We start from the raw sequence: 22,225 nt of genomic DNA, 5'->3' as shown, positions 1-22,225 counted from the left end.
AATAGATATGTACAAGTAAAATAAATGAATAAATAGAGTAATAAATATGTACAAACAGATATACATATATACAGGTGCTGTGGGGAAGGGAAGGAGGTAAGATGGGGGGATGGAGAGGGGGACGAGGGGGACCACCTGTATATATAATAATAATAGTGATGGTGTTTGTTAAGCACTTACTATATGCAAAGCACTGTTCTAAGCGCTCGGGAGGTTACAAGGTGATCAGGTTGTCCCATGGAGGGGGCTCACAGTCTTAATCCCCATTTTTAGAGATGAGGTAACTGAGGCTCAGAGAATAATAATGATGGCATTTATTAAGCGCTTACTATGTGCAAAGCACGGTTCTAAGCGCTGGGGGGATACAATGTGATCAAGTTGTCCCACGTGGGGCTCACAGTCTTAATCCCATTTTTACAGATGAGGTAACTGAGGCTTAGAGAATAATAATGATGGCATTTATTAAGCGCTTACTATGTGCAAAGCACTGTTCTAAGCGCTGGGGAGGTTACAAGGTGATCAGGTTGTCCCAAGGGGGGCTCACAGTCTTAATCCCCATTTTACAGATGAGGTTACTGAGGCTCAGAGAAGTTAAGTGACTTGCCCACGGTCACACAGCAGATGCAACAGAGTTGGAAATCGAACCCATGACCTCTGACTCCAAAGCCCGTGCTCTTTCCACTGAGCCACGCTGAAGTGAAGTGACTTGCCCAAGGTCACACAGCAGACTTGTGGTGGAGCCGGGATTCAAACCTATGACCTCTGACTCCAAAGCCCGTGCCCTTTTTTTTTTTAATGGCATTTATTAAGCGCTTACTATGTGCAAAGCACTGTTCTAAGCGCTGGGGTGGTTACAAGGTGATGATCAGGTTGTCCCACGGGGGGCTCACAGTCTTAATCCCCATTTTGCAGATGAGGTAACTGAGGCACAGAGAAGTTAAGTGACTTGCCCAGAGTCACACAGCTGGCGATTGGCGGAGTCGGGATTTGAACCCATGATCTCTGACTCCAAAGTCCGTGCTCTTACCACTGAGCCATGCTGTGGCTCTTTCCGCTGAGCCACACTGCTTCTCTATATGTATATATATGTTTGTATGTATTTATTACTCTATTTATTTTACTTGTACATATCTATTCTATTTATTTTATTTTGTTAGTATGTTTGGATCTGTTGTCTGTGTCCCCCTTCTAGACTGTGAGCCCGCTGTTGGGTAGGGACCGTCTATGTTGCCAACTTGTACTTCCCAAGCGCTTATTACAGTGCTCTGCACACAGTAAGCGCTCAATACGATTGATTGATTTTAATATGTTTTGTTTTCATTCATTCAATCATATTTATTGTACATATTTTATTTGTACGTATTTATTCACTTAACTTCTCTGTGCCTCAGTTCCCTCATCTGTAAAACAGGGATGAAGACTGCGAGCCCCCATGGGACAACCTGGTCACCTTGTAACCTCCCCAGCACTTAGAACAGTGCTTTGCACATAGTAAGCTCTTAATAAATGCCATCATCATTATTATTATTATTCACTTCTGTGTGCCTCAGTTACCTCATCTGTAAAACGGTGCCAAAGACTGTGAGCTCCACATGGGACAACCTAATCACCTTGTAACTTCTCCAGTGCTTAGAACAGTGCTTTGCACATAGTAAGCGCTTAATAAATGCCACCATTATGTTGCCAACTTGTACTTCCCAAGCGCTTAGTACAGTGCTCTGCACACAGTAAGTGCTCAATAAATGATTGAATGAATGTCCACGCGTTCTGTTTTGTTGTCCGTCTCCCCCTTCTAGACTGTGAGCCCATTGTTGGGTAGGGACCGTCTCTAGATGTTGCCGACTTGTGATGATGATGATGATGGCATTATTAAGCGCTTACTATGTGCAAAGCACTGTTCTAAGCGCTGGGGAGGTTACAAGGTGATCAGGTTGTCCCACGGGGGGCTCACAGTCTTAATCCCCATTTTCCAGATGAGGTAACTGAGGCACAGAGAAGTGAAGCGACTTGCCCAAAGTCACACAGCTGACAATTGGCGGAGCCGGGATGTGAACCCATGACCTCTGACTCCAAAGCCCGCGCTCTTTCCATTGAGCCACGCTGCTTCTCAAATGATGGACTTCCCAAGCGCTTAGTACAGTGCTCTGCACACAGTAAGCGCTCAACAGATACGATTAAACGAATGAATGACTGTCCGTCTTCCCTCATCTAGCTCGTTGGGGACAGGGAACGTCACACTATTGTTGTATTGTACTTTCCCAAGCGCTTAGTCCAGTGCTCTGCACACAGTAAGCGCTCAATAGATACGATTAAACGAATGAATGACGGTCCGTCTTCCCTCATCTAGCTCGTTGTGGACAGGGAATGTCACAGTATTGTTGTACTTTCCCAAGCGCTTAGTACAGTGCTCTGCATGCAGTAAACGCTTAATAAATATGTTTAAATGACTTAACGAAAGACTTTTGAGGATGCTGATGCAGAAGTCAAATCGGAATACCATCCCACTGCCCGGTCAACTGCGTGGTAATAATAATAATAATAATAATAATAATAATAATAATAATAATGGCATTTATTAAGCGCTTACTATGTGCAAAGCACTGTTCTAAGCGCTGGGGAGGTTACAAGGTGATCGGGTTGTCCCACGTGGGGCTCACAGTCTCAATCCCCCATTTTACAGATGAGGTCACTGAGGCACAGAGAAGTGAAGTGACTTGCCCAAAGTCACACAGCTGACAATTGGCAGAGCCGGGGTTTGCTCTGGTAATTTGAACAGAGAGGAAAGGGCCGATTTCTGGAATCGTCAAGGAGGAAGAACTAACAGGCCCTGGCACGGGACTCAATGTGGGAGAGGAGAGATCATCATCAATCGTATTTATTGAGCGCTTACTATGTGCAGAGCGCTGTACTAAGCGCTTAATGAGATGTGATTAAAGATTAAACACTAACCTTTAAACATTAAAGAGATGTGATTGGAAAATAAGACGGAGGCGCAGGAGAGAAAATGGGATCCCAGGATGTAATCGAGTAGCTTTCAATCTCATTTGTTCTAAGTGGATAAAATTTAAAAAAAAAATTCTGGCTTTTATTAGGTCATTTATTCTACAAAAATTAATGCTCATATACATAAACTACTTTATATATAAATTTAAGTTTCATGTCTTTCACTTCTTCGCTTGACCTTCTAGTAAATCTTTGGCTTCATTGATTTTGGCAGCCACGTAAGGCGATCCTCCTAGAGGAAAAAAATTAAAATGAATAATTATAGTCTAAAGCAACAGGATAAAATAAGATTTTCCCCCAATAATCGAGTTTAATTGTGACCGAAGTCCTCATAGATGTGGACTTAAATTACAGCCAAGACGAATCAGAAGCATCAGATTCATTCAGTCGTATTTATTGAGCGCTTACTGTGTGCAGAGCACTGTACTGAGTGCTTGATGAAACAAATACCAAGAGAGAGTCGATTGGGGCTGAGATTTTATTTTGTAAACTTTTGGGATAAAGCATGGAACATTGTACAATTTTTGAAATTTAGTGCTGGCCCTCTAATTTATTAGAACATATTTATACATATTTATTACTCTATTTATTTTACTTGTTCATATCTATTCATTTTCTTTTGTTAGCATGTTTGGTTTTGTTCTCTGTCTCCCCCTTTTAGACTGTGAGCCCACTGTTGGGGAGGGTCTGTCTCTATATGTTGCCAACTTGTACTTCCCAAGCGCTTAGTACAGTGCTCTGCACACAGTAAGCGCTCAATAAATACGATTAATTGATTGATTGATTAATTTTGACTTTCTGGCTTACTGGGGGCATCTTGGGTTCTGACGCTTTCATTTGACTCTAGTTTTAAATAATGCTAAGGGTCTTTTTTTTAATCAATTAATCAATCAACCTTATTTATTGAGCGCTTACTGTGTGCAGAGCACTACTGTATGTCCAGCACTGTTCTAAGTAATAATGGTGGCATTTATTAAGCGCTTACTATATGCAAAGCACTGTTCTAAGCGCTGAGTAGATACAATTATCAGGCCAGACACAGTCCCTGTGCCACATGGGACTCACCATTTAAGTAGGAGGGACAACAGGCTCTTAATCCCCATTTTGCAGTGGAGGAAACTGAGGCACAGCTAAGTTAAGTGATCCGCCCAAGGTTTAACAGCGGGCAAGCATGTGGAGCCGCATTAGAACTCAGGTTCTCTGGCCTGTGCGTTATCCACTATGCCATGCTGAAAAATGAGTTGCATTTCATCTTGGTTGGAAGGGGCTGTATAAATGTCCCACGCTTATTAAGCCAAAAATCCATTAACTCAAAATCTTGGTGGATTGGCAAAGAGGATAAGGTGCTAAATTGTAATCATTTCACTTTCTAATTCAAATCAGAAATCAGCACCAGAGCTAATAATAATAATGATGGCATTTGTTAAGCGCTTACTATGTGCCGAGCTCTGTTCTAAGGTAATCAGGTTGTCTGGCCTGTGCTTTATCCGCTATGCCATGCTGAAAAATGAGTTGCATTTTATCTTGGTTGGAAGGGGCTGTATAAATGCCCCACGCTTCTTAAACCAAAAATCCATTAACTTAAAATCTTGGTGGATTGGCAAAGAGGATAAGGTGCTGAATTGTAATCATTTCACTTTCTAATTCAAATCAGAAATCAGCACCGGAGCTAATAACAATAATAATAATGATGATGGCATTTGTTAAGCGCTTACTATGTGCTGAGCTCTGTTCTAAGGTAATCAGGTTGTCCCACATGGGGCTCACAGCCTTCATCCCCATTTTACAGATGAGGTAAGTGAGGCCCAGAGAAGTGAGGTGACTTGCCCAAAGTCACACAGCTGGCAAGTGGCAGAGCCGGGATTAGAACCCATGACCTCAGACTCCCCAGCTCGGGCTCTTTCCGCTGAGCCACGCTGCTTCTCTACGGCTAATGGCAGGTACTTTTTGATCATGGACATACCTTTGTCCGGGTGATTCAAGAGCATGATTCGTCGGTGAGCATCTCTAATCTTTCCTTTATTGGCCGTAGGACTAATTTGTGAAGGAAAACAGTTCTCTGTCAGACCACGGACAACTTTTAACAATATATCCCGTACTGAAACCTTTCCAAAACGGTCCATTTTTCAAAAATGTGTGCTTTCACTGAACATTTTGCTTCCATTAAGCGTTTCGAATGGAAAGCTATTGAAGAATTGGGGAAAACGTGCTTCTGGATACCACACATATCGTGCTACACAAAATGTGCTTCTGGATATCAGAAACAGTCTTGGGTAAGGCTAGTTCCTTCAGGAATACAACCCCCACCCAACAGAAGAACCGACTGCATGTCACTTGCACTTTGGACGATGATCATAATACCTTAGTGAGTTTTCACACACGCTTTTGAATGTTGGCAATATTCGCCCACACAGACTTAAGATGCTTAAATTAGTCCTAAAACTAGTCAAAAGATATATAATAATAATAATAATGATAGTATTTGTTAAGCTTTTACTATGTGCCAAGCACTGTTCTAAGTGCTGGGGGGGGAATACAAGGTGATCAGGTTGTCCCACGTGGGGCTCACAGTCCGTTTTACAGATGAGGGAACCCAGAGAAGCGAAGTGACTTGCTCAAACTGGCGGGGCCGGGATTTGAACCCATGGCCTCCGACTCCAGAGCCCGGGCTCTTTCCACTGAGCCCCGCTGCTTCTCTTCCAAGTGAGTGACTGCGGGCAAGACTGTTGTGAGCCCCAGGATTCCCCGAGACCTTCACGGCCCAGCCTTATTCCCTCGGGAACGTGGCCAGCAATAGGGAAGGAGGAAGGGCGAGCCCAATGGCAACCGCATAATGGCTCCTGTCGGGCCATTTTTTAATTTTTAAGGGCTGCGGTGCCCTGGTGCTGTAGCACTACTGGAGAGTGGGCTAAGATTTTGGAGCCCGGCCTGACCAGCTGAATGCCCAGGGGTGCTGACTTGCCCAAGGAGGCAAGGCCGCACACGAGCATAAACATTTCCCTGTACACAAGCAGACTGTGAGCCCACTGTTGGGTACGGACCGTCTCTATATGTTGCCAACTTGTCCTTCCCAAGCGCTTAGTACAGTGCTCTGCACACAGTAAGCGCTCAAATACGATTGATTGATTGATTACTGAGCCCACTGTTGGGTAGGGACTGTCTCTATATGTTGCCAACTTGTCCTTCCCAAGCGCTTAGTACAGTGCTCTGCCCACAGTAAGCGCTCAATAAACACGATTGATTGATTGATTACCGCTCCTTCGGACAGAGGGGGGACAAAAGGCTAATCCCCACTTCCAGTCTGGGGCCTCGTGCCCAGGCTTTATGGAGTTAACAGGTTGATTATACTCCTAGAAGGCTTTTTTGGTACACGGTATTTGCAGGCTTACTTGATTTGGAGTGCCGTACTACGCGCTTGCGGGAGGGAAATACACTGCAACCCAAGTTGGTCGGGACCCTCCTCAAAGGCCCTCAGGAGGAAGGCAGCATCAGTAGAAAAAAGGGATGCGCAACAGATACCCCTGATGAGGAAACTAAGTCCCCCAAATCAACTCTTTTGCCCTTGATGGAAATCACAATTGACCTCTGCCTTTCAGTTAAAAGAAGGCTCCCTGGAATTCAGGGCTACAGTGGTTTAGAAAGGGGAGGGGGAAAGGTGGAATTAATGGCCTGCCGTCACCCGAAAGCCGGTAGCACAGCGGCACCCATCCTAAAGGAAGATTTCCCCAAACCCCAACACCACACACACAAAAAGAAAACTCAACGGAGTGCTTGCTTTACCTTATTCCTAATATTAACGCTGCTTCCCGTTTCGTCATTTTGGGTTCAAAACCACCTCTGTAATAGCCACTACTAAATGCCTGAAATGGGAAATTCATTAACAGAACAGGTAATGGATTAAAAAGTATGACTTTACTAGGCTGGGAGTCTCTACATAGGTCTTTTTCTAAGATGACAGAAAAAAGGTACTTGGGGGAAAAATGGTCTTTTTTTTTTGATGGCACTTATTAAGCGCTTCCTATGTGCAAAGCACTGTTCTAAGCGCTGGGGAGGTTACAAGGTGATCAGGTTGTCCCAAGGGGGGGGCTCACAGTCTCAATCCCCATTTTACAGATGAGGGAACTGAGGCACAGAGAATCAATCAATCAATCAATCGTATTTATTGAGCGCTTACTATGTGCAGAGCACTGTACTAAGCGCTTGGGAAGTACAAATTGGCAACACATAGAGACAGTCCCTACCCAACAGTGGGCTCACAGTCTAAAAGGGGGAGACAGAGAACAGAACCAAACATACCAACAAAATAAAATAAATAGGATAGAAATGTACAAGTAAAATAAATAAATAAATAAATAGAGTAATAAATATGTACAACCATATATACATATATACAGGTGCTGTGGGGAAGGGAAGGAGGTAAGACGGGGGGATGGAGAGGGGGACGAGGGGGAGAGGAAAGAAGGGGCTCAGTCTGGGAAGGCCTCCTGGAGGAGGTGAGCTCTCAGCAGGGCTTAGAAGTGAAGTGACTGGCCCAAAGTCACACAGCAGACAAGCGGCAGAGCCGGGACTGATCAATGGTATTTATTGGGTGCATGCTACATGTAGAGCACCGTACTAAGCAGTTGGGAGGATATAATACACAGAATTAGCCGATACGTTCCCTAAGCCCTGCTGTGTGAAAATCCAGTTCAAGTGAAATTGTATCTGTCCTCGGCAGTTGGCGATTTAACCTTCAAGCAATACTAACCAGTTTAACTTGCACTGTTAAAATAAAGCCAGTCTTAACCCCCCCCCCCCCTTTTCCAATGACAAACTGCACTGCTAAATCCAAACAGCGATCAGTGGCAGGACAGCTAAGCTCACTACACTGGAGGCCGCTGAGGTCAGCAGGTGGACTAGAAAAGAAACACGGTATAAAAAGAGGCAATGACGTGAGTGGGTTTTGTCCCCGTCGAGGAGAGAGAAGGAAGCGTCCAGAGATAATGACGTGGAGGTAAATCTTTCAGGTTGCGATTCCGAGCGGCGGTATTCAAGGGGCGAGACGGCTATGTCCTACGGCAAGTTTCTTCTTAGAATATGTGGCCAATGGGGTGCAGTGCTAAGAGCAGCGGTTAAGTTTAGCTGTTATTTGGCTGCCCAAAAAAGTAAGAAAATTTAGGGAGTCAAACGAAAAGCGGTGAGGGGGCGGCCAGAGGAGGTGAGGTGGCAAATTGCTCCCACTGCCATCATAGGATCATGCCTTGGAAGCAAAGCACGGAGGGCAGGGAACGTGTTTGCTAGTTCTGTTGTATTGTGCTCTTCACAATAAGCACTCAATAAAAACTACTGACTAAGGGGGGGAGATTGCATAGCAAGAAATGCCCTGCTGCCCTACGTTCATTCAATCATATTTATTGAGCACTTACAGTGTGCAGAGCACCGTACTAAGTTGGCAACATCTAGAGACGGTCCCTACCCAACAACGGGCTCACAGTCTAGAAGGGGGGAGACAGACCACGAAACAAAACACGGAGACGGGTGTCAAAATCATCAGAAATAGAATTAAAGCTAGATGCACATCATTAGCAAAATGAACAGAAGGGTAAATATGTACAAGTAAAATCAATAAACACCCTTGGCCTTCAGAGCAGCTCTGGGTGTATGGAAGGAGTGAGAAGAGAGCAGGTTGCAAAGGCAAGGGGCTGTTCAAAGTGAAACCCTACATTTTCTAAATACAGGTGAAAACCCCTGTCCTTCCAAAGGAGGAGACCAGAGAGAAAGTGAAGGGGAAGGGGCGGGGGTGGCGAATAAAAGGATAAATTATAAATAATTTATATCCTTTTATAAATAAAAGGATAAATTAAGCGCTTGGTACAGTGCTCTGCACACAGTAAGCGCTCAATAAATACGATTGATGATAAATGAAGTCCTAAGGAAAGAAACATACTATAAAGATAAATCCTGTGAGGCAGGATTTTTTTCTTCTCCCCAGTGTTAGAAAGTGACCCCACATGGTGTCTGCGAGGGGCATGATATCCCACAGGAAGGAGACGGCTTGGGCTCCCTGAAGAATAATCATAATAAATAATTGTGGTATGTCAGGTGCTTACTGAACGCCAAGCACTCCACTATCCGAAACGGGGCTTAGCGGGAGAGAGGTATGTTAGGCAATGGTCATGGGTTCAAATCCCGGCTCTGCCAATTGTCAGCTGGGTGACTTTAGGCAAGTCACTTCACTTCTCTGGGCCTCGGTTACCTCATCTGTAAAATGGGGATGAAGACTGTGAGCCCCCCGTGGGACAACCTGATCACCTTGCATCCCCCAGCGCTTAGAACAGTGCTTTGCACGTAGTAAGTGCTTAATAAATGCTATCATTATATAGGTAGAAAAGCTTTTAGGAGTTGTGCTATAATGTGAGGGAAGGGTGGCAGAAAAGGAAGAAGAAAGATATACCCTCCCCACTGCACCTGTATATATGTTTGTACAGATTTATTACTCTATTTATTTTACTTGTACATATTTACTATTCATTTATTTATTTATTTATTTTACTTGTACATATCTATTCTATTTATTTTGTTAGTATGTTTGGTTTTGTCTCCCCCTTTTAGACTGTGAGCCCACTGTTGGGTAGGGACTGTCTCTATATGTTGCCAATTTGTACTTCCCAAGCGCTTAGTACAGTCCTCTGCACACAGTAAGCGCTCAATACGATTGATGATGATGATGATGATACTATTCTATTTATATTCTTAATGATGTGCATCTAGCTTTATTTCTATTTATTCTGATGCCTTGACACTAGTCCATATGTTTTGTTTTGTTGTCTGTCCCCCCCTTCTAGACTGCGAGCCCGTTGTTGGGTAGGGACCGTCTTTATATGTTGCCGACCTGTACTTCCCAAGCGCTTAGTGCAGTGCTCTGCACACGGTAAGTGCTCAATAAGTACAACTGAATGAACGAATGAATAATAATAGTAATAATGATGGCATTTATTAAGCGCTTACTATGTGCAAAGCACCGTTCTAAGCGCTGGGGAGGTTACAAGGTGATCAGGTTGTCCCACGGGAGGAGGCTCACAGTCTTCATCCCCCCCATCTTACCTCCTTCGCTTCCCCACAGCACCTGTATATATGTATATATGTTTGTACATATTTATTACTCTATTTATTTATTTATCTTACTTGTACATATCTATTCTATTTATTTTATTTTGTTAATATGTTTGGTTTTGTTCTCTGTCTCCCCCTTCTAGACTGTGAGCCCACTGTTGGGTAGGGACTGTCTCTATGTGTTGCCGACTTGTACTTCTCAAACAGTACTGTGCTCTGCACACAGTAAGCGCTCAATAAATACGATTGATTGATTTTACAGATGAGGGAACTGAGGCCCAGAGAAGTGAAGTGAGTTGCCCAAAGTCACACAGCTGACAATTGGCCGGGATTTGAACCCATGACCTCTGACTCCAAAGCCTGGGCTCTTTCCACTGAGCCACACTGCTTCTCTATACAGCACCAGTATCCGGGCTGGGTGGTATTTATTAAGGTCTTACTTGGCGGCCAGTGGTGGTCCCATATTGGGCCCGCAGTCCACGGAGGAGGATGCTAGTGATCCCAGTTCCACTCCCCTTTCTAGATCTGGACCTGAAGTTGGATTTATTACTCTATTCATTTATTTATTTATTTTACTTGTACATATCTATTCTATTTATTTTGTTAGTATGTTTGGTTTTGTTCTCTGTCTCCCCCTTTTAGACTGTGAGCCCACTGGTGGGTAGGGACTGTCTCTATATGTTGCCAACTTGTACTTCCCAAGCGCTTAATACAGTGCTCTGCACATAGTAAGCGCTCAATAAATACGATTGATGATTTATGACCTTTGGGCACTTGATAGTCACCCCCAACCCCACACCATTTATGGACATATCTTTACATTATATACTGTAAATGACTCATTTATTTATAGCGATGGCATTTATTTATTATTTATTTATTTATTATTTATTTATTTATGTTAACATCTCCCCCTCTAGAATGTAAGCTTGCTATGAGCGGGGAACTTCTACCAATTCTTTTGCAGCGTGGCTCAGTGGAAAAAGAGCCCAGGCTTTGGAGTCAGCGGTCATGGGTTCAAATCCCGGCTCCGCCAACTGTCAGCTGTGTGACTTTCGGCAAGTCACTTCACTGGGCCTCAGTTCCCTCATCTGGAAAATGGGGATGAAGACTGTGAGCCCCCTGTGGGACAACCTGATCACCTTGTGACCTCCCCAGAGCTTAGAACAGTGCTTTGCACATAGTAAGCGCTTAATAAATGCCATTATTATTATTATTGTATTGCACTCTCCCAAGCCCTTAGTACAGTGCTCTGCACATAGTAAGCGCTCAATAAATACCGCTGATTGGTTGGAACGGCTTGATTGATTGGGGACCTGCTCATAAGTCCCCGAAGTCAGACTTTGATCAGCACAAATCTGAACTTGGACCGAATTCAGGCCAATTAGGGTGCTCGTCCGGCACCCCCACGCATGGGGCTGGGGTGCCCCGAATCTGTGAGTCCAAGTAAACTGGAAAGAAGCCGGGTCAGCGTGGCTCAGTGGAAAAGAGCCCGGGCTTTGGAGTCAGAGGTCGTGGGTTCAAATCCCCGCTCGGCCACTTGTCAACTGTGTGACTTTGGGCAAGTCACCTCGCTCCTCTGGGCCTCCGTTACCTCCTCTGTAAAATGGGGATTAAGGCTGTGAGCCCCCCGTGGGACAACCTGATCACCTTGCAACCTCCCCAGCGCTTAGAACAGCGTTCAAGTGCTTCGTACAGTGCTCTGCACACAGTAAGCGCTCAATAAATACGATTGATGAAGTCACCTCACTTCTCTGTACAGTGCTCTGCACACAGTAAGCGCTCACTAAATACGATTGATTGATTCTCTGGGCCTCAGTTCCCTCCTCTGTAAAATGGGGATTAAGGCTGTAAGCCCCCCGTGGGACAACCTGATCACCTTGTATCCTCCCCAGCGCTTAGAACAGTGCTTTGCACATAGTAAGTGCTTAACAAATGCCATTATTATTATTATTATTATTATTATTATTATTATTATTATTATTCCACCACCCCATGGGAGCAATCATCCACGTCACAGCCCCTATCTGCACTGCGGCCTACACTTCCCCAGTCTGGCTAAAATCCAGAATGGCCTCCGACGCTGTAATTCTGGCCTCGGCTCTAAATGAAATGTAATAGACTATTTGGCTCTACCCCTAACACATCATAGCACAGGGAATGTAAGGCCTCTAGAGCCTGTATATACCTGTATATATGTATATGTTTGTACATATTTATTACTCTATTTATTTATTTATTTTACTTGTACATATCTATTCTATTTTATTTTGTTAGCACGTTTGGTTTCGTTCTCTGTCTCCCCCTTTTAGACTGTGAGCCCACCGTTGGGTAGGGACCGTCTCTATATGCTGCCAACTTGTACTTCCCAAGCGCTTAGTACAGTGCTCTGCACACCGTGAGCGCTCAATAAATACGACTGATGATGACAGAGCGAGGGGAAAATAAATCTTACAGATTTTGGCAGACCCTGAAGAGCTTGTTTCACTTGAGGCTCCATCTGCTTCAGGGCTTGTAATGCATAGCGGCCTTAATAAAGAACACAAGTTAGAGAGGAAGATGATCAGTGGTATCCGGGCGCTCTGTACAGAATCCTGCCCTCAGGGATCTTACAATCTTGTGGAAAAGTCAACGTTAAGTTACGTTATGGGTCAGACAGGGTCGGGGTTGTCCTCCCGTGAAGCCAGATACAAACCTGCAAATCCAGCAGCAGCAATTGTCAGGCCAACTGCTACCACGGTACTGGCCTAAGGGGGAAAACAAACAGCACTTACTACACCTTCTTCCCTCATTTACCAGGTTCTTGGCGAAGCGCACTTTTTAAAAATGGTATTTAAGTAGTATTTGTTATTCATGACAGTGATGACGGTATTTGTTAAGCGCTTACTATGTGCCAAGCACTGTTCTAGGCGCTGGAGTAGATGGAAGGCAATCAGGTTGTCCCACTTGGGGCTCACAGTCTTAATCCCCATTTTCCAGATGAGGTAGCTGAGGCACGGAGAAGTGCCCAAAGTCACACAGCTGATGAGTGATGGAGCCGGGATTAGAACCCACGACCTCTGACTCCCCAAGCCCGGGCTCTTGTCACTAAGCCGCTGCTATAATAATAATGATGGCATTTGTTAAGCGCTTACTATGTGCAAAGCACTGCTCTAAGCACTGGAGAGATTGCAAGGTGATCAAGTTGTCCCACGTGGGGCTCACATTATTAATCCCCATTTTTACAGATGAGGTAACTGAGGCCCAGAGAAGTGAAGTGACTTGCCCAGAGTCACACAGCTGACAAGCGGAGGAGCCGGGATTTGAACCCATGACCTCTGACTCCAAAGCCCATGCTCTTTCCACTGAGCCACGCTGCTTCTCTAATAATAATATTGGTAGCTTCTCTAATAATAATATTGGTATTTGTTAAGTGCTTACTATGTGCAAAGCACTGTTCTAAGCGCTGGGGGGAACACAAGGAGATGAGGTTGTCCCATGCGGGGCTCACAGTCTTAATCCCCATTTTCCAGATGAGGGAACGGAGGCACGGAGAAGTGAAGAGACTTGCCCAAGGTCACACAGCAGACATGTGGGGGAGGTGGGATTCGAACCCATGACCTCTGCCTCTCAAGCCCGCCGCTCTTTCCACTGAGCCACGCTGCTTCTCCCGTAGCGCTGGGGGAGATGCAAGTTAATCAGATCCCACGTGGGGCTCACAGTCTTAACCCCCATTTTACAGATAACAGAGACAGAGCAGTGAAGTGACTTGCCCAAGGTCACACGGCAGGCACGTGGCCGGGGCCAGGATTAGAACCCAGGTCCTTCTGACTCCCAGGCCAGCGTTCTACCCACTAGGCCATGTTATTGCTGGTTAACCTTTTAAATTCAATCGCATTTATTGAGCGCTTACTGTGTGCCGAGCACTGTACTAAGCGCTTATAACAATGGCATTTGTTAAGCGCTTATAATGATGACATGTGTTAAGCGCTTACTATGTGCAAAGCACTATTCTAAGCGCTGGGGGATCCAAGGTGAGCAGGTTGTCCCACAGGGGGCTCCCAGTCTTAATCCCCATTTTGCAGATGAGGGAACCGAGGCTCAGAGAAGTTAAGTGACTGGCCCAAGGTCACACAGCAGGCACGTGGCGGAGCCGGGATTTGAACCCATGACCTCTGACTCCAAAGCCAGGGCTCTCTCCATTGGGCCAGGCTGCATTCACAGCGGAGGCTGAAAACCTTTCAAGTTTTGGGGCGGTTCCATCACTCATTCATTCAACCGTATTTGAGCGCTTAGTGCGTGCAGGGCGCTGTACTAAGCGTTTGGAAAGTACAATTTGGCAACAAATAGAGACAACCCCGACCCAACAACGGGCTGACAGTCTAGAAGGGGGGAGGCAGACGACGAAACAAAACGGCATCGATGTAAATAAACGGACGGTGCCCATTTCTGCCTGATAATTGATGTTTTTTTAGCCGCCGAACAGCCAGAAAAGAGTTTGCCTTTGGAGTGTGAACTGCTTCAGGAACTCAGAGCAGATGAAGGTGGAATCAAGGGCACTGGGAGCCAACATCATCATCATCAATCGTATTTATTGAGCGCTTACTGCGTGCAGAGCACTGTACTAAGCGCTTGGGAAGTACAAATTGGCAACATATAGAGACAGTCCCTACCCAACAGTGGGCTCATCCACCCCATCTTACCTCCTTCCCTTCCCCACAGCACCTGCATATATGTTTGTACATATTTATTACTCTATTTATTTTACTTGTACCTATCTATCCTATTTATTTTATTTTGTTAGTATGTTTGGTTTTGTTCTCTGTCCCCCCCTTTTAGACTGTGAGCCCACTGTTGGGTAGGGACTGTCTCTAGATGTTGCCAGTTTGGACTTCCCAAGCGCTTAGTACAGTGCTCTGCACATAGTAAGCGCTCAATAAATACGATTGATGATAAAAGGGGGAGACAGAGAACAAAACCAAACATAGTAACAAAATAAAATAAAATAGATATGTACAAGTAAAATGAATAGAGAAGCAGCGTGGCTCAGCGGAAAAAGCATGGGCTTTGGAGTCAGAGGTCATGGGTTCAAATCCCAGCTCCACCGCTTGCCAACTGTGTGACTTTGGGCAAGTCACTTAACTTCTCTGGGCCTCAGTTCCCTCATCTGTAAAATGGGGATGAAGACTGGGAGCCCCACGTGGGACAAGCTGATCACCTTGTAAATTCCCCAGCGCTTAGAACAGTGCTCTGCACATAGTAAGCGCTTAATAAATGCCATTATTATTATTATTATTATTATTATTAATAGAGTAATAAATATGTACAAACATATATACATATATACAGGTGCTATGGGGAAGGGAAGGAGGTAAGATGGGGGGGGATGGAGAGGGGGACGAGGGGGGGAGGAAGGAAGGGGCTCAGTCTGGGAAGGCCTCCTGGAGGAGGTGAGCTCTCAGCTGAAGGCGGGAAGTTTTTCCAAGAGCCGGAAAACCGTGGCTTGGGAGCACGGTGAGGCCTTGGGAGGGCTCTGTAGTGGACTCTCCCCACCCCCACTGAGGAAAATTACCCCGGCCAAGGACGGGAAAGCTGGGGCTGGCTGGCACTGCTCTGGGACAAGTCGGGGGTAAAACAGTGAGGGTTAGTGGCAAGAGCCTGGGCTTGGGAATCAGAGGCCACGGGTTCGAATTCCGCCTCCATCACTTGTTTGCTGTGTGACCTTGGTTATGTCACTTAACTTCTCTGTGCCTCAGTTACCGCACCTGTAAAATGGAGATGAAGACCGTGAGCCCCGTGTGGGACAACCTGATGACCTTGTATCTCCCCCAGCGCTTAGAACGGTGCTTAATAACGGTGCTTAACGGTGCTTCTTTCCTCTCCCCCTCGTCCCCCTCTCCATCCCCCCATCTTACCTCCTTCCCTTCCCCACAGCACCTGTATATATGTATATATGGTTGTACATATTTATTACTCTATTTATTTATTTATTTTACTTGTACATTTCTATCCTACTTATTTTATTTTGTTGGTATGTTTGGTTCTGTTCTCTGTCTCCCCCTTTTAGACTGTGAGCCCACTGTTGGGTAGGGACTGTCTCTATGTGATGCCAATTTGTACTTCCCAAGCGCTTAGTACAGTGCTCTGCACATAGTAAGCACTCAATAAATACGATTGATTGATTGATTGATTGATTGATTAATAATGATAATAATGGCATTTATTAAGCGCTTACTATGTGCCAAGCACTGTTCTAAGCACTGGGGAGGTTACAAGGCGATCAGGTTGTCCCACTGGGGGCTCACAGTCTTCATCCCCATTTTACAGAGGAGGGAACTGAGGCCCAGAGAGTAATAATAATAATAATAATGATGGCATTTGTTAAGCGCTTACTATATGCAGAGCACTGTTCTAAGCGCTGGAAGGTGATCAGGTTGTCCCATGTGGAGCTCACATTCTTCATCCCCGTTTTACACATGAGGTAACTGAGGCACAGAGAAGTGAATAATAATAATGATGGCAATTATTTAGCGCCTACTATGTGCAAAGCACTGTTCTAAGCGCTCGGTAGGTTACAAGGTGATCAGGTTGTCCCATGGCGGGGGCTCACAGTTTTCATCCCCGTTTTACAGATGAGGCAACTGAGGCACAGAGAAGTGAATAAGTACGTACAAATAAAACACGTACAATAAATACGATTGAATGAATGAAAGCAAAACATATTAACAAAATCAAATAAATAGAATAATAACGATGGCATTTATTAAGGGCTTACTATGCGCAAAGCACTGTTCTAAACGCTGGGGAGGTTACAAGGTGACCAGGTTGTCCCATGGGGGGCTCACCGTCTTAACCCCCATTTTACAGATGAGGGAACTGAGGCACGGAGAAGTGAAGTGAATAAGTACGTACAAACAAAATATGTACGATAAAAACAATTGAACGAATGAAAACAAAACATATTAACACAATAAAATAAATAGAACCGCCACCACCATCACCATGGCTCACCTCAGGCGGAGAAGTGAAGTGACTTGCCCAAAGTGACACAGCTGACGAGTGGCGGAGCCGGGATTTGAACCCATGACCACTGCCTCCAAAGCCCGGGCTCTTTCCACTGAGCCATGCTGCTTCGCACGTAGTAGGCGCTTAACAAATACCCTCATTACTATTAAAGCAGAGGGCAGCTGGGCTGGTCGGCGGGGTGGCTTAGGGGCGGAGAAAGGACGAGGTTTTCCCGAGGAATAACTCGGCTTCGTGGCAAGCACCCGGGGTTGGGGGGTCAGAGGTCGTGGGTTCTAATCCCACCGCCGCCACTCGCCTACTGTGTGACCTTGGGCAAGTCACTTCACTTAGCCTCAGTGACCTCATCTGTAAAATGGGGATTAAGACTGTGAGCCCCACCCTGGGACAACCTGATGACCTTGTATCTCCCCCGGTGCTTAGAACAGTGCTTGGCACATAGTAAGCGCTTAACAAATATCATCATCATTATTATAATTATTCTCTGGGCCTCAGTTCCCTCATCTGTAGAATGGGGATGAAGACTGTGAGCCCCACATGGGACAACCTCATCTCCTTGTGTTCCCCCCAGCGCTTAGAACAGTGCTTTGCACATAGTAAGCGCTTAACAAATACCAACATTATTATTATTTGTAAAATGGGGATGAAGACTGTGAGCCCCACGTGGGACAACCTGATGACCTTGTATCTCCCCCAGCGCTTAGAACAGGGCTTGGCACATAGGAAGTTCATTCATTCATTCAATCATATCTATTGAGCGCTTACTGTGTGCAGAGCACTGTACTAAGCGCTTGGGAAGTACAAGTTGGCAACATATAGAGATGGTCCCTACCCAACAGTGGGCTCACAGTCTAGTAAGTGCTTAACAAATGCCATTAGCATTATTATTATTACTTTGCTAGGCCTCAGTCAGCGTGTAGGACAATGCCAGCACCTAAAACAGTGCTCGGCACATAATAATGATGGTATTTGTTAGGCGCTTCCTATGTGCCAAGCACTGTTCTAAGCACTGGGGAGGGTATACAAGGTGATCAGGTTGTCCCACGTGGGGCTCACAGTCTTTATCCCCATTTTACAGATGAGGTCATTAAGGCCCACAGAAGTGACTTACGCAAGGTCACACAACTGACAAGCGGCGGAGCCGGTATTCGAATCCACGACCTTTGACTCCCAAGCCCGGGCTCTTGCCAATGAGCCACGAGGTGCTTCTCTACTAGTAAGCGCTTAATGAATACCCTCATTAGTATTATTATTCTCTGGAAAATAAAGACCGGGAGCCCCACGTGGGACAACCTGATGACCTTGTAGCTCCCCCAGCGCTTAGAACAGTGTTCATTCATTCATTCGATCGTGTTTATTCAGCGCTTACTATGTGCACGGCACTGTACTAAGCGCTTGAAGTTGGCAACATATAGAGACGGTCCCTATGCAACAACGGGCTCACAGTCTCGAAGGGGGAGACAGACGACAAAACAAAACATGGAGACAGGGGTCAAAACCGTCAGAATAAATGGAATTAAAGCTATATGGACAGCATTAATAAAATAACAATAATAATGGCATTTGCTAAGCGCTTACTATGTGTCAAGCACTGTTCTAAGCGCTGGGGGAGATACAAGGTGACCACGTTGTCCCACGGGGGGCTCACAGTCTTCATCCCCATTTTACAGATGAGGGAACTGAGGCCCAGAAAAGTTAAGTGACTTGCCCAAGGTCACACAGCTGACAAGCGGCGGAGCCGGGATTAGAACCCATGACCTCTGACTCCCAAGCCCGGGCTCTTTCGCTGCTTCCCATATGTATACAAGTAAAATAAATAGAGTAATAAATCTGTTCAAACATCAGCGTGGCTCAGTGGAAAAAGCCCGGGCTTTGGAGTCAGAGGTCATGGGTTCAAATTCCAGCTCCGCCACTTGCCAGCTTTGTGACTTTGGGCAAGTCACTTCACTTCTCTGGGCCTCAGTTCCCTCATCTGTAAAATGGGGATTAAGACTGTGAGCCACCTGTGGGACAACCTGATCACCTTGTAACCTCCCCAGCGCTTAGAACAGTGCTTTGCACATAGTAAGCGCTTAATAAATGTCATCATTATTATTATTCAATCGTATTGAGCGCTTCCTGTGTGTAGAGCACTGTACTAAGCACTTGGAAAAAGTACAAGTTGGCAACATATAGAGACAGTCCCTACCCAACAACAGGCTCACTCATTCATTCATTGATTCATTCAATCATATTTATTGAGCACCTACTGTGTGCAGAGCACTGTACTAAGCGCTTGGGAAGTACAAGTTGGCAACATCTAGAGACGGTCCCTACCCAACAGTGGGCTCACAGTCTAGAAGGGGGAAGACAGAGAACAAAACTCTCTTCCTCCCTTCCAAGCCCTAATGCGAGCTCACCTCCTCCAGAAGGCCTTCCCAGACTGAGCCCCCTTTTTCCTCTCCTCCTCCCCATCCCCCCCACCCTACCTCCTTCCCCTCCCCACAGCACCTGTACATATGTTTGTACAGATTTATTACTCTATTTTACTTGTACATATTTATTCTATTTATTTTATTAATATGTTTTGTTTTGTTGTCTGTCTCCCCCTTCTAGACTGTGAGCCCGCTGTTGGGTAGGGACCATCTCTCCATGTTGGCAACTTGTACTTCCCAAGCGCTTAGTACAGTGCTTTGCACACAGTGAGCACTCAATAAATTTATTCATTCATTCAATCGTATTTATTGAGCACTCAATAAATTCATTCATTCATTCAATCGTATTTACTGAGCACTCCATTCATTCATTCGTATTTACTGAGCACTCCATTCATTCATTCATTCAATCGTATTTATTGAGTGCTTACTTTATTAATATATTTTGTTTTGTTGTCTGTCTCCCCCTTCTAGACTGTGAGCCCGCTGTTGGGTAGGGACCGTCTCTCTATGTTGGCAACCTGTACTTCCCAAGCGCTTAGTACAGTGCTCTGCACACAGTGAGCACTCAATTCATTCATTCATTCAATCGTATTTATTGAGCACTCAATAAATTCATGCATTCATTCAATCGTATTTATTGAGCACTCAATAAGTTCATTCATTCATTCAATCGTATTTATTGAGAGCTTACTGTGTGAAGAGCACTGTACTAAGCGCTTGGGAAGTACAAGTTGGCAACATCTAGAGACGGTCCCTACCCAACAGCGGGCTCACGGTCTAGAAGGGGGAGACAGACAACAAAACATATTAACAAAATCAAATAAATAGAATAATAATGATGGCATTTATGAAGCGCTTACTATGTGCAAAGCACTGTTCTAAGCGCTGGGGAGGTTAAAAGGTGATCAGGTTGTCCCACAGGGGGCTCACGGTCTTAATCCCCATTTTACAGATGAGGGAACTGAGGCACAGAGAACTTAAGTGAACAATAATAATAATGATGGCATTTAATGAGCGCTTACTATGTGCAAAGCACTGTTCTAAGCGCTGGGGAGGTTACAAGGTGATCAGGTTGTCCCATGTGGAGCTCACATTCTTCATCCCCGTTTTACACATGAGGTAACTGAGGCACAGAGAAGTGAGTAATAATAATAATGGCAATTATTTAGCGCTTACTATGTGCAAAGCACTGTGCTAAGCGCTCGGTAGGTTACAAGGTGATCAGGTTGTCCCATGGCGGGGGCTCACGGTTTTCATCCCCGTTTTACAGATGAGGCAACCGAGGCACAGAGAAGTGAAGTGAATAAATACGCACAAATAAAATATGTACAATAAATGCGATTGAATGAATGAAAACAAAACATATTAACAAAATGAAATAAATAGAATAATAATGCTGGCATTTATTAAGCGCTTACTATGTGCAGAGCACTGTTCTAAGCGCTGGGGGGGTTACAAGGTGATCAGGTTGTACCACGGAGGGCTCACAGTCTTAACCCCCATTTTACAGATGAGGCAACTGAGGCACAGAGAAGTGAACTGAATATGTACAAATAAAATATGTACAATAAATACGATTGAATGAATGAAAGCAAAACATATTAACACAATAAAATAAATAGAACCACCACCATCACGATGGTGGGGGGAGGCACTCACCATGGCTCGCCTCGGGCCTCGGGCCTCAAGCGGAGAGCAAGGCCGCACAGTGGGGGGGACGCGGCGCGCGGCCAGGGGGCGCGAGGCGCGGGAGGGGCGAGGAGATTCCGCTCTCTGATTGGCCAGAGGGCGCGAGGGGCGGGGGGAGGAGGAGGAGATGCCGCTCGCGGATTGGCCAGCGGGCGCGAGGGCCGGGCGGCGGGCGGGGAAATGCGGAGGAGATTCCGCTCGCGGATTGGCCAGCGGGCGCGAGGGCTGGGCGGCCGGCGGGCGGGCGGGCGGGCGGGCGGGAGGGGGGAGGAGGAGATTCCGCTCGCGGATTGGCCGCGGCGGAGGGGAGGGCGGGCTCCTATTGGCTGGCCGCTCGGTCTCCCGCCCCCTCGGGGACCCAAAGGAGGGGGCGGGGGGAAACTGCCAGGATGGGCGGGGCCCGGGATCATTGGAGCTCGGGCGGAAGGCGGGCAAACGCATTCCTTCCCTTCCCTTCCCTTCCCCCCCTCCCTCCCTTCCCTTCCCTTCCCCCCCTCCCTCCCTTCCCTTCCCTTCCCTTCCCCCCCTCCCTCCCTTCCCTTCCCTTCCCCCCCTCCCTCCCTTCCCTTCCCTTCCCCCCCCTCCCTCCCTTCCCTTCCCTTCCCCCCCTCCCTCCCCTCCCCCCTCCCCTCCCCCCTCCCCTTTCCCCTTTCCCCTTTCCCCTTCCCCCTTCCCCCTTCCCTCTTCCTCCTGCCTCTTTCCCTTCCCCTTCCCTTCCCTTCCCCCTTCCCTTTCCTTCCCCCTTCCCTCCCCCTCCTCCTCCCTTCCCTTCCCCCTTCCCCTTCCCCCTTCCTCCTTCCCTTCCCTTTCCTTCCCCTTCCCTTCCCTTCCCTTCCCCTCCCCCTTCCCTTCCCCTCCCCTCCCCCTTCCCTTCCCTTCCTTCCCTTCCCTTCCCTTCCCTTCCTCCTGCCTAAATGACATCTCCATCTGGATGTCTGCCCACCATCTAAAACTCAGTATGTCCAAGACTGGGCTCCTTATCTTCCCTCCCAAACCCTGCCCTCTCCCTGACTTTCCCATCA

The 22,225-nt window shown here is 46.2% G+C and overlaps 1 protein-coding gene across 2 annotated transcripts; it reads right to left on the bottom strand.

Moving 5' to 3' along the window:
* Positions 1-3,088: 3,088 nt before the first annotated feature.
* Positions 3,089-21,246, bottom strand: DNAJC19 (DnaJ heat shock protein family (Hsp40) member C19). 2 transcript variants are annotated; one of them, XM_038744065.1, is made up of 6 exons: positions 21,174-21,246; positions 12,791-12,842; positions 12,551-12,624; positions 6,784-6,863; positions 4,967-5,037; positions 3,089-3,235 (listed from the first exon to the last, which is right to left on the bottom strand). In XM_038744065.1, the coding sequence occupies exons 1-6, from the start codon at positions 21,174-21,176 to the stop codon at positions 3,165-3,167; spliced, it is 351 nt and encodes a 116-aa protein (XP_038599993.1). In that variant the 5' UTR covers positions 21,177-21,246; the 3' UTR covers positions 3,089-3,164. The 2 variants fall into 2 exon arrangements, with proteins under 2 accessions (XP_038599993.1, XP_038600001.1); XM_038744073.1 differs by lacking the exon at positions 21,174-21,246 and adding an exon at positions 17,076-17,088.
* Between the last annotated feature and the right edge of the window lie 979 nt (positions 21,247-22,225).

Source organism: Tachyglossus aculeatus, chromosome 1 (genome assembly GCF_015852505.1).
Source record: "Tachyglossus aculeatus isolate mTacAcu1 chromosome 1, mTacAcu1.pri, whole genome shotgun sequence".
NCBI classification, from domain to species: domain Eukaryota; kingdom Metazoa; phylum Chordata; class Mammalia; order Monotremata; family Tachyglossidae; genus Tachyglossus; species Tachyglossus aculeatus.
Note: the sequence above shows the minus strand (reverse complement) of the source record. Positions and strands in the feature narration are given on the sequence as shown.

What these genes read in the sequence shown, in the direction of transcription:
- DNAJC19 (XM_038744065.1), bottom strand. An exon ending in TTCAGGGTCTGCCAAAATCT is followed by an intron (nt 6,864 to 12,550) that starts GTAAGATTTATT and finishes TTCCCATTTCAG; the next exon opens with GCATTTAGTAGTGGCTATTA. An exon ending in GCGTTAATATTAGGAATAAG is followed by an intron (nt 5,038 to 6,783) that starts GTAAAGCAAGCA and finishes TTCACAAATTAG; the next exon opens with TCCTACGGCCAATAAAGGAA.